The sequence below is a fragment of the Marmota marmota genome, unplaced genomic scaffold (assembly GCF_001458135.2).
Source record: "Marmota marmota marmota unplaced genomic scaffold, marMar, whole genome shotgun sequence".
Classification (NCBI taxonomy): Eukaryota; Metazoa; Chordata; class Mammalia; order Rodentia; family Sciuridae; genus Marmota; species Marmota marmota.
The window spans coordinates 10,748,601-10,760,996 of NW_026000206.1; the positions used below are offsets into that span (position 1 = coordinate 10,748,601).

The following is a 12,396-nucleotide window of genomic DNA, read 5'->3' on the forward strand; positions in this document are numbered from 1 at the left end:
GACATATGTTTATTTCTGAACTCCTGATTCTATTCCATTGATCTAGGAGTCTGTCTCATGCCAGTACCATACCATCTTGATTACTATGGCTTTGAATTCATTTTTGAAATAAGAAAGTGGGAATTCTCTAATTTTCTTCTTTTCCAAGACTGTTTTGGTTATTCTGCGTCTGGTGTAGTGCCATGTGAATTTTAGGATCAATTTGTCAATTTCTACAAAAAGTCAGCTGTGATTCTGAAAGGGATCACACTGAACCCACAGATCAGTTTGAGGAGTATTGCCATCTTAGCAGCATTGTCTCCAATCCATGAACATGGGATGTTTTTCCATTTATTTAGATATTCTTTAATTTCTTGCAACAATAGGACCATAGGGCTTTTTGGAAGTGTCTTGGGTGCTTCACAACACTTCTCTCTGAAGTTCATGCACTCTTGTAGTGCCCTGTGAGAACCTCTGCAGAGTGCAGTGTCTGCATCCTGTCCAAGGTACCAACACAGCAAGAGTGGACCAACTCCAGGAGTCAGCTGGAAGAGATAGGTTGGGTTATTCTTCCCTTGAAAGGCCTCAATCCTCCCACAATCCTGTCCATGGAGAAGAGTTCTCCTCCCTTGTGACATGGTTAGCAGTGTACTCTGAAACATACACCCTCCAGCCTATTTTGCAGAAAACTTGGAAAATATGGATATAATATGTTAATTTTTACCCCTCATAATACCAGCTTAATTTTGCTATAATTCTGACAAGTGTTTATATGTATACATGAATACACCTGTGTGTTATTCTTGCCTTCTCTCTAGAAATGGACCAATTGGAATTATGTCATATACACAATATCGTATGCTTACTTGTGTCATTGGTGTTCACCATTTCATTAAATACACTTCACAGTCAAGATATTAGTGGCTTAATACAATGTAATACTGCATTATGTGGTTCTATCATAATTAGCAAGGCCTATTTTTAGCCATCTGGATACTTTCCAAATTTTTAATAAAGATTACTGCTATGGATGATTGTGTCCGTAAGGTCTTGTCTGATCTCTGGTGACTTCCTCAGGGTTGGTTTCTAGAAGCAGGGTCCATGAGTGGAGAGGTCATGAACAATTTGAGGTTGCTGGACATGGTGTTGGACTGCTGTCCAGCAGGGTGTTGCCATTTACTGACCTACTGAGGACTGTGTGAGAATGCCCATTCTTCTGCCAACAGCACGGAGCATTGGCTTTTAAGAGAGATCTTTTCTAATTTAATAGGTGAAATTTTTTTTCAACTTATTATTTCAATCTGGTGTGTATTTTTAAGTGAGATTGATTATCATTTCCTAAGCTTATTGATCACTCTATTGTTCCCTTGTGAATTAACTGGATCTGTCCTTTCTTCTTTAGGGTGTTCATCAAGCCTTATTGATTTGCAAATGCTCGTGGTGCATTAGGGAAAGACCCTTTGATGTGACGGTTGCCTTTTTTTCTCTCAACTTGAGGTTCCATCCCAGCACCACCTGTGTTCTGCCAGCCTCTAATAGTGGCCTGGGGCAGTAAAGAACTTGGTTCTTACAGGTGGAAACCTGCATTTGGATTCATCCTTAGCTAATGGGTTATGCCCACAATGGCCAAGTGTCCCTGTTGCTCACTGCCTGTCATCAGCACAGTGTCAATAGGGAGAGCCATCTGCTGAGACAGTCTAGTGGGAGATGCTGGTGGTCCCTTCTGACCCTTCATTTCTTCTTCTGTCAACACCTCTGATTTGTTGTAATGCATTCTAACTCTGCCACTAAAACCATGGCTCCTCTTATCCCCTCCTTAACCCTTTTCCACTCCCACCATCATCTTGCCAGCATTAAATAGCAGCCAACTTGTGCTGAGCCTTGTCACCAGGCTGACCCTTATTGCCCAACCCCTCTGAAGTTGCCTCTGACCCTCGACAACACCGTCCTCCCACAGCTGTTCCATGTGACAGCTTGGTGTCCTACACATGCTGCATGGACCAAGGCACCTGCATGCACAGGCATGTTGGTCCGTCTAGACCCATGTGCAGGCATGGGTCAACCCAAGGAGGAGGTGGACCAGCCTGCAGGCCCCTGGGAGTTTTGAAGACCCAGGGAGATGAGCCTCATCCCAAAGATTTTAGGTGTGTGGATGTATGGCATTTTCTGTGTCCTGAAATGAGGCCCTTGTGAGACCCCCCCAACCTCTGCTAGATCAGCTAGTTTCCACTTAGAGCCTGTCCAGGTGGTTGGGCAGATTCATGCCCTCTGATCCCTGCAGTGGGTTGGTTGGGATCTTCCTGGGAAGCACAGTCTCTCTTCCCTCCCCTTGTTTGTAATTCCTGAGGTATATGGAACCTAAGTTGGGGGGGGGGAGTAGAAGGTTTGGAGATTGGAGACTTTATTTGGCATCTGTTCCTGGTTCTTCCAGCCTGTGACCTGGGCTGGCCACCAACCTTGCTGAACTTGAGTCTCACCACCTGGGCATGGAGCACCGTCCCAACATGGTGCTCTAGGAGGATGGAGCAAATGTTCTACAAACCACCAGGCACTGTAGACGGGAGTATTTGCTGTTGGAAAAATGTGTGATATTCTGCTATCTTTAGGGATTGTATTTTAAAAGGTGGTCTCCGAGGAATTTTGAATCAGAAATTATGTTCACTTCCTCTGGAAAGCAGCCTTATCTTTCCCTGGCCCCAATCTTCCCAGTGGGGACAAAATGCCCTTCCAGACTCACACAAGTCCCAGATCCTCAGTGGGACCTTTGCTTCCCTTGTCGGACCACCAGCCAGAAGTGGCTGCCCTGACACAGGGGCGAGAACTGAGGAGGGCATGGCCACGTGTGGCCCCTGAGAGCTCAGGTCTGCACAGGGATTGCAGGAAGCTGGTGAGGCTGGTGGCCAATGGCTGCAAGGAGAGGCACGACAGAGCCTGGGGCAGGGCAGGCTTTGCCCAGGAGGACGTCTGTTTGGATGGACGTAGACTGGCTGTCCTGGGAGGAGTCGGCCAGATTCTCCTCCTGCCCAGTCCTGCCCAGCTCACAGGCTCTTGGTGCATGGAACTGGGTGCCCTGGGAAGTTCTCTGTCCTGTTCTGCAGTCAGCCATGGTGTGGGGAAGGGCAGATGCTGGTGTGGTGGAGACCAACCCAGGAGCACATGTCCCTAGGGGCCGGCAAGGATCTGAGTGCACACAATCCTGGGAACTGCTATGTTCTGACAAGGGCACCAGCCCAGGCTGTTAAGCTGTGGCTGGATTCAGAGCTGATCGGCCCCTGTTCTTGTCATGGGTTCAGTTTGTGGGTACTGGTGGGATGGGCTCAGCCAGAACCTCAGAGCTCCCATTTGAATCCAGGCTGGGGTGGGGTGGGTGGGACTGGGTCCATCCTTGCTCCCAGCCCCAGAACGGCCACTTAACTCCCTGTGAAACCTGCGGCTCTACACTGGGACATGACAAATGACCAAAAAATCAATTTGTCATCTGATTGGAGGTTTTTGATTTCCTCTGATGAGTTTAAATTTCATTAAAAGCAACCTTATTCCAACATAAAAGGAATCCTTGAAGGGTAGAACAGGGGATTGTCTCACTGAGTATAAAGCGTCCCAACTCTTTTGTGTGATTTATTCGTGGCATTAATTGTGAGGGCCAACCCGTGGTGTCTGTTGGCAGCTGTGCTGTTATCAGGGCCTGGGATCGGCCCAGCGAGCTCAAAGCACAAGGACTCACATTCAAAAATCGCTCTTTGGCATATTGACACTTTAGTTATCAACAACCCTTTTTATCTGCTGGGAGGGAGCTCGCAACTCATGGGGCCAGAATGAGCTACAAATCACCATGGTGGCCGCCTCTCTGCATTCTCTTAATTGTATGTATTCTCTGGAAAAAATGATCATCATGGCCTCTTGTCTTGATGAGAAATTGACATTTTCTGAGGCCTTCTTTGGGCGCCCCAAGCAGGGAGATAAGGCCTGGAGTTGTTTTAGAGGAGGGCAGCTTCTCTCCTTTCAGCTCTTTATTGCTCTCGTTGACCCACTTGATGAGTATAGATTTCACGAGGTCTTTTTCAGCATTTGAACTATAAAAGGTTCAGAATGACACCACCCCTTATAGACAAAAGATAACCTTGCCCTTTGAATATATTGATTCTTTATTAACTAGGCTGTTTAATGCAATGAAATGAGGCATTAGATTGAAGCCCATTTCAAGTGCTTTGAATAATCTTTAAAAGCTTGAAAGACCTTAAAAGGTGGCCTGACAATAATTGGCATACATTTTGAGAGAAAGCAATTCTGATTTGAAACACAAACATAAAATAACTTCTCTCTCCCCTCTAGGTTACATGGGCCAGTTCCAAGGAGTGGACACTCCTGGTACCAGCTCAGTGGGAAGGAGCCCCATGGCTGGCAGCAACTTCTCCAACCCTGGAGGCTTGATAAGGAGCCTGGCTGCAGGGGAGGGCCGAGGGCAGTGGGCCGGCTGTGAGTTTATATCCTACCAGCCTCTTACTGTCTCTTTAAGGCTGGGACAGGACTGTAAAGGGACCTGATTGTCATTGACAGGAGAAAAAGGTATTCACAAGTTTCTTTATGTTTTGAGTAATTGTTTCCTGTTTTGCTCAGCAGAACAAGTAATTAAGATGACATTTGTGAGTACTAATTTAGATCACACTTGTGTGTATGTGTTATAAAGCTGCAAGCCAAAACATGCAAAGCAGCCTTTCATTGAGGAGAAAATGGAAAATCCTGAGTGAGGGGGCCGGGAGACGAAACTTGCAGAAGCTGTGTAAATTAGAACCTGCACGGATGGCTGACCTCATTAGAGTGGTGCATTTGGCTACACCTAGGCACAGCCAGCAGCGTTGGTGCAGAACACAGGGTAGGGCGTGTCACTGCGCTGATGCAAAGGGTGATGACCTCTGGGTGCTCCAGCCTCGCCCTGCCCGCCCACCTGGAGCCGCTCCATGTGCTCTCTCTAGCCTGGGTTTTACCCAAGTGGGTACAGCAATGGAGACAGAAGGGACACAGCTGGAAAATCCAACAGGGTTGCTCTGTACACACCAAGGCCCCTGTTCAGGAACAGAGGGCTGGTTGGCCTGCTGCAGGACCATCAGCATCCTCAGAGACCACAGGCTGCTCAGCAGCCGGGCCACCCAGTGTGCTGCGACCCTGCATCCGCACACAAACACAGTCAGACCTATACATGCTAGGGCAGCGTGCACACAGATGGCGTCTCGGGGGCCACACTGGGAAGTGTTTGCTGAACGTGTCTAGGCAGGTGGGGGCACTGAGGATGGATAACTCCGTGGCAGGTTCTTGGAAGGATCATCTTGACCTCGGCCAAGACTCGATTCGGGGACCCAGGATGTACAAATGAAACCTCCAAGGGAACGCGCGCGCGTGTCAGTCATTTTAATAATCAAAACAGATAAAATCACCAAAGGTGAAATTCACAGACAAGAAATACTTTAATTAAATATTGTGTAAAATGAACATTTTATACAGTTAAATATCTGAAAAAATGTACAGATAAAACAATCTTATTGTAGGGTCTTCGACAGCAAAATCTACCATTTAGTGAAGCGCTCAATTTCGAGACAGTGAAGCAATGAGGGCGTCGACTAACCGATCTAAAACAAAACCAAGTGCAGTGAGGACCCTCGCGGACGTCCTTCACGTGTGCACGTGAGCTCTCTCTAGATTAAACCTTTACTTACACAAAATAACACGGAGGCAATTTAGTTCCAAAGTGACTTCTCAGGCTTTCCCACGTAGCTAAGCCTTGTCGGTCGTCACATGCCAGAGTGTGACCTGCCGACTGCTGGGGATGGTCTGTTTATTTTACTGAGTCCCTTGAACGAACATTTTCTAAGTTGTGCATTGTTGTTTGTTTGTCAAAAAAGTTTTAAAAAGTCCCTCCTTTAGTTTTAAATTTGATTTCTGCGGCAGTTTGCAAAACGCTTGCCGTGCTGTGTCTGCGAAGCATTTAGTGCAAAGGCAAAAACAGAACAGAACAGAACAAAGAGCAAAAGTCCTGACCCTTTTGGTCTCACTGTGGGTTTGGCACTAACGGGCACAGTGTCTGAGGAGGTCATTCCAGTTTAAAAAGCACAGACGGTGCTGTTGAATCCAGCCACAAAAATATCGTTTAAAAAAATTAAAAACCAGCAGTGATTTGGGTTGCCCCAGACCTCTGAACCCAAGGTGGGCTTGGAAGGGTGCGGAAAGCAGCAGAGACAGACCCAGGAAGGAGCGACCTACAGACAGGAGGTTTGTGCTTTTATTGTGTGTGTGTGTGTGTGTGTGTGTGCATTTTACATCTTAAATCTCCAAATCAAATACCGATTAATAATTGTGGTGTAAGCCTGTGATAAAATAGCACAGAAGTTTTTCAAAGAAGTCCACTTTTAAGGCATCAGAGAAGTTAATGTGGCAAACATTTTAATTAAAACATCAGAAGTAAATTTTATTTTAAACTTTAGGCCTCTGAATTTTTCCAGTAAACACAGTTCAGCTATGTGGCGAAGTCATGGGTGGCAGCTAAAATGACTTTGTACATTCTACAAAAAATAAAATAAGGACACAGCCCCAAATGGCGTCGCCTCTCCGCGGCCGCTCCACATGCACGGGATCTACTAGGATTTGTCGCGGCCGGTGGCACCGATTTGCTTTGACTATACAACGAACTTTTTTTTTTCAAAAGTATTTGCTCAGATAACTTAAAAATAATATAAAAATAAACAATGAATTTGACTTTTCCTCAAAATAATAAAAAAAAAGAGATGGAAAGTCTAAACAATAACAAACATTTGAAGTACAAATGAAATGTGAGGACACTGGTTCATCTAACGAAACAGGTCAGAGAGACAGTTCTTGGCTTATCCCTTCCCGGCGTCACCACACCAGGCGTGATCAAAAACCAAAACACACAAGGAAAAGAAAAAAGTGGGAAAGCAATGTACAAAATGTCAAAGATAAATACAATATTTATAATTGATATGTTACAAAATAAAGTCCCTTAGCAACTGCAAGTGTTCGTGGTAAAGTACGTGTTAGATGGAGACCGTTTTATCCCTTATAAGACACATAAGGAATAAAACTCATTTTTCTAAATATTTAAGTGGATCTGAAAAAAATTCAAGACAAGTGTATAAATATTTAGCTACAACTTTGGCAAAATCACAAAAGTCTACAATTTTATAACCACATACAAAACACAGGGAAGAAGGACCTAGAAGTCAAAAGGACAATTTCTGGTACAAGAAACATAGACCTCACAGTAGCCTAAGAATGCAATAGTATACAGTGCTAGCAAAAGTTGAAAAAATGTTGCAGACCGCACTCGCTTAACAGGAAGCTCTAGCAGTGGGAGAATATTGGAACCAACAGACAGTAGCATCTTTTCTCTGTCAGTGTGCTTGTTGAAGGCAAGAGAATTCAATATCAAAGTTACAATTTCTAACTACAATAAGTTACAAAGTTTCGTTTCATTAAGATGAAGGTAAGCAATGATCAACCCTCCCTCCCTCCCGGCCACCCCCGATTCTCCTAACCATGTAGTCATCCTCTGTTCCAGTTTGATGGCTCATACCTCCTTGGCCCCCTTTTTCACCACAAAAAAATATTTCACATTATAGAGATACACAACCATTGTGAATCTAAGTATGAGTGCAGAAAAATGTCTGGAGGCATTTTTCCTCAGTGTGTCATGGTCATCGAAATGGTGCATTCATGAAGTTTCTCCACACAGATAGCACTACACAGCCAAGACGGAGTCAGAAACTTTATACAAAATAGGCGCTGCTTTGCTTTCCTCCTTCTTCAGGACTGAAGTGTGGAAACATGAGAGAGTTCAGTCAGCCAGATGGAACTGTTCATGAAGGAGCAGGTGGGTTGCATGTCGATTCTTCATAGTTTAAATAAAATCTTTGAACAATGTCTTTTGTAGCGTTTCAACTGCTGCTGATTTTTTGAAGATAGTTTCCTCAGCATGTCTTAACATACTACACGTGTCCCCTGAAGTCCGTCCTGGGATGCTGGGTGCTGCGCAAGGTAAACTAGAGTCCCTCACATGGGCGGGACTACCAGCCCAGACATAGCTGCAACAGAGAAGGGACAAACAGTTACCGCCGGCCGCCACCCGCACTCCCTCCGCGGGGCCTGGGCGCGCCCCTCTGCCTTGGTCAACAAGAAGGGAGGCTCTGCACGTCCTCCACTAACCAGCCTGGGGTGTGGCCGAGGGCGCTGGGAGACCTACTTCAACTTCACGGGGCAGGGGTGCGTGGGCGGCAGGGCCCCCACAGGCAGCCCCCCACAGACCTCCTTTGCAAATAATTTCTGACACTCTGTGTGCAACCAAAAGCCTGCCAATGTGCACACATCTCGGCATTTTGTGCAAAGCAAGTGGAGGCCCGGACTCCCCTCTGTCCAGAGATGGGAACCGGCCAGGTCACTCCTGTGACACCGGCCAAGGCCTTGCTCTTCCTCCTTAAGTGGAAACCAGACTCGCCTCAGTTCCCCTCTGCCTTTGGGCCTGGCTCTGACCGCCTGCTAACTGTTCTGCAGCGTAATGGTGAGTCAGGGGCTCTCAGGTCAAAGCTGCTCAGGGCCACCCGCTCCGAGTCTCAAGGCCAAGGGCCATGAAGAGACGTGAGGCACAGCACGGCTTCAGGGAGCTCTATGCTCTTCTCAGAGTCAAAGAGAAACTTGGCACTGAAATACCAAGTGCAGTCGAAGCTTCCCAGCGAACTCCTGGTATGAATGTAATTTAAACTCTTTTAACTCCAGTGTTGTTTAATTTTTGTCAAAATGATCGTTCTCATTAATTTATGTATAACATATTAACACATTTGTTCATGTAGTGATGTGAGCTTCAATTTCTCAGTTCATTAATTCCAACAATATTAATTTATCTCCGACTCACCGTTACAACTTTATGGTTTGGAAGGCCTGTGTACGTACACACTGCTCCAGGGGCACCATCTTTCGGTCGGCCTAGACGCCGTGTCCGCAGACAGGCCCTGGCTCCTCACCACCTGCCTGCCAAGCAATGCTGCTTTGGTGCCCGCTGATGGCACAGAGGCCAGTCGGCGGCGCCTGGGGGCCTGGGCGTCCCTTCAGACACTGACAGAGGTTGTGAGACAATGATTTCAAATCACGGATACCTTTCCAGTTCCTTTTTTGAGCATTAGTTCATCAAAGTGAAATATGCCACCGACTTCACAAAAGGGCCAGTTTGTCTTCTCCACGGCTACGTCCTCAGCACCCAGCAGAGAGCCTGGCACATAGTAGGCGCTCAGTAAATACTGGTTGAATGGATTCATTTTTTTAAAGGAGTAACTGGATTTGATTTTCACCGGGAGGAGCATATACCAAAGGTGGTGTCTGAAAGAGGCCAGATGACGGCCACTTAATTCAAGTGCCTGTGGGCCTCAGTACATCACAGAGCCACACGCAAGCTCACGAGACCGAGGGGCACCCCGGCAGCTCTGTCTGCTGCACACTCAGGGGCCACACGCCCGCCCTGCACTGGGCGGGTGCTGGGTGCCCACTCCGCGCGGCCCTGGCAAGCGATGCCTCCCACGCCCTGGGGCAGCCCTTCTCCTTCTGAATTGAAAGAGAACACTCAGGAAACTCCATCTCTGTCCGCGGAAGGCCGTCAGCCCAGCGTTGACGCACATGGCGCCCTGGGCCTGGAAAAAGCACACCCTTCGCCAAGGGACGACAAAGCCGTGTGGACTGGTCGTCTGTCAGGCAAGATTGAGGAGGAAGGCTCGGCCTCAGGACAAGAAGAGTGGGCAGAGTTTGAGATGGCTCCACAGGCAGCAGCAAGCCCAGGAGATACAGGCGGGGGTATGCCCTGGACCAAGAAGGGGCAGGACTGGCTGAAGGCCCAGTACACAATGGGACTGAAAATGACCATGGCTGTGTGTTTCCCCTCTTCCCTCACACGTCAGGGAACGGGTGCTCTACCAGGAGGACACTAGGTCATCTTGGAAGGATGAGGTGGACCAAAACCACAAGACAGAATCTGGTACTTGTTGGGGCTCAGTGAATGGGTGTCCTGCACATGGGTCTGGGGGCGGACATGGACCGATGGAGCACATGCAATGCCGCAGGCCATGCGAGGAGTCTGAAAACGTGCCCCCGGAGGGCCCGCGCTCCCCCCACCGCCCTCACCTTGCAGTCCGTTCCCGTTGGCGCTGGTGCAGGAGGGAGGCGGCGAGGCTTGGGGCCGGACCACAGGCGCGAAGGCGCTCTTCTGTTTCACTGCGGAGATGACATTGGCAGGTGAGAATGAGAAAATGCCGTGTGTGCTGCTACAGTTTGAAGGGAGGGTGACCGAAGAGGCTGCCATGGTGGGGCTGGACGGCACTACTGCAACAAAGCAAACACGGTCAGCACGCGCGGGCTCGCCCCGAACAGGGAGGGGCCACGAAACAGGACACGACATGCTTCTGGCTGGGCCACTCTCTGGATAACAGGCAAACACTGAGTGCTGGACTCTCTTCCAATCGAGCAGCCCCGTTTCATTCCGATTTTGTTTTGGTTGCCAAAGCAATGGCGTTGGGGCCCCTTTAGGTCAATTTGTGGTCGTCATTGGGACGCCCAGCCTCTGGGGCCACCCTTCCTTTTATCCAGTAGCTCACATCACAGAACATCCAAGCAATGCACACACTCGACCTCGTAGTGAATATGAATGTGCGTGATGATGTGTGACAAAAACAGACACTTACTGCCGTAGGGAGAGTTAGCGGAGGAGCCATTAAGAAATCCAGGCGAGCCAGGGACCCCTAGATTGGCCATGGCGCCACTTCCATATCCATTCATGCTAGTGCTGACTGTGTTGTAATTGGACTGCTGGGGAGTACTGCTGGGGACGTATCCTCGCGGGGACACGCTGCTTGTATTGCGACTGTAGCCGACTGTTGAAATCCCCCCCCCCGGCCAAAAATAACATTATTATCAGTGACAGACACTTGGGGGGGGTTTCCCCGGGAACCTATATCATATATTAAACATTTTTCATTGACCCTATGCTTGCCTCTCACTCTGTGCTTCCAGCCAGCTCAGACAACCTTATCACACCAACCCTACTGCGGCCGTCTCCTCGGCGAGCCCCTCTGTCTCTGTCGGCTTCGACAGCCGGCCACGGTGCACTTCGATCTAACCGTCAGTTGCTTTCACGGTTCTCTTTAGAAGCAATTATCAACAGCTCGGATTCCTGGCCTGTCCCCCCACACTCTCTGAACTTCCAGCCTCTGCAGACCTTCAAATGCCAGGGCTGACAGGGGGAGCTTGTTTGTGGCCGTAACTTCCCTGCAGAGGCTGCTTTAGGGGTCTTCATTCTTACAACTGCTATTTCTGTGAGTGGGGGTGGGGCGGGACATGGTATCTTCTCTCCTGCCACAGGAGCGTGGATGAGCAGGATCAGACCCAGCGGCACGGTGGAGGTGGTCCTGAGATTAATGCCTGCACCATTTTTAAAGAGGAAATGGACCGAAATGGACTCAAAAGAACCAGCTCAAAGACATGCAGCAGTGACCTCGGTGGGCCCAGGTCACTGTCCTCTGGGATAAGACGCAGGGTGGGGAAGTGGGGTTTCTCTCCACTGAGGCATTCCAAACAAGGAATCCAAATCCCACCCCTGCAGCATATCCAAGAAGTTCCTGCTGGCTTCCTGTTCTAGGCTGGCCTGTGGCTCAGCCCAGCCTACCAAGGCATACAAAGTCATTATGGGTCAGCTGAAGGGAGCTTCTGCAGTCCCAGGGAGCTGAGCATCAGCTGATGCGGCTGTGGCACTAGCACTGGTTCTCCGAGCCTTCTTGGCCCAGTACTAGCTGCAGAGTGTGTGGCACGGTCTTCCCTGGAGAGGATGACCCAGCCAGGCTGGAGGGGACAAGACATGAGCGGCACTCCCCAGCAGGGCCCACACCTTCAACTGTAACTAAGGCCCCAACCATCCCCGTGGGGCCCGGGAAGGGTCTGCCTGGCACGGTGGCCTACCTTGGTCGTTGGCTTGCGATGTCTCTGACACGTTGACGGCTAGCTGGCTGCTGAAGGAATTCACGCCCATCATGCCGGTGTGGGCCGGAGTGTTGCCCAGGGTGGGTATCTGGTTGTGATTGCGGGGCACGCTATACAGTGCCTCAGCAATGTCGGCGGCTCGCTTGAGGATGATCTCCTAGAGGGAATAAGGAGCCTGTCATGCAAGGCCAGGAACACAGTGGTGGCATTCCTTGAGTCAGACTGAGACAACCTACTTTTTGATGGGAAAGGAACCGCCCTTAGGAAAATGATGGCCTGATGCTCTGAGTGCTGAAGGCCCTGGGCTGTGTGTGGGAATCGGGAGCATGGACACACTGGACTCCAAAACTGGGTCCACCTCCAGAGGGTCTTTGGAGACTCCCTGGCTGGTAGGGA

The 12,396-nt window shown here is 49.0% G+C and overlaps 1 protein-coding gene across 7 annotated transcripts in view; it reads right to left on the reverse strand.

Moving 5' to 3' along the window:
- Positions 1 to 5,374: 5,374 nt before the first annotated feature.
- The window catches only part of Ebf3 (EBF transcription factor 3), a 115,516-nt gene continuing 108,494 nt past the window's right edge, over positions 5,375 to 12,396 (reverse strand). Inside the window, exons 12-16 of one of the 7 annotated variants that reach the window (XM_048791399.1) lie at positions 11,980 to 12,157; positions 10,710 to 10,898; positions 10,153 to 10,242; positions 9,138 to 9,250; positions 5,375 to 8,072 (exon numbers count right to left, since the gene is read on the reverse strand). In XM_048791399.1, the coding sequence (XP_048647356.1) occupies positions 8,055 to 8,072; positions 9,138 to 9,250; positions 10,153 to 10,242; positions 10,710 to 10,898; positions 11,980 to 12,157 (588 nt within the window). In that variant the 3' untranslated portion in view covers positions 5,375 to 8,054. Of the gene's footprint in view, positions 8,073 to 9,137; positions 9,358 to 10,152; positions 10,351 to 10,709; positions 10,899 to 11,979; positions 12,158 to 12,396 lie in introns of those variants that run through there. The other 6 variants (XM_048791393.1, XM_048791396.1, XM_048791394.1 and 3 more) reach the window with 6 other exon arrangements.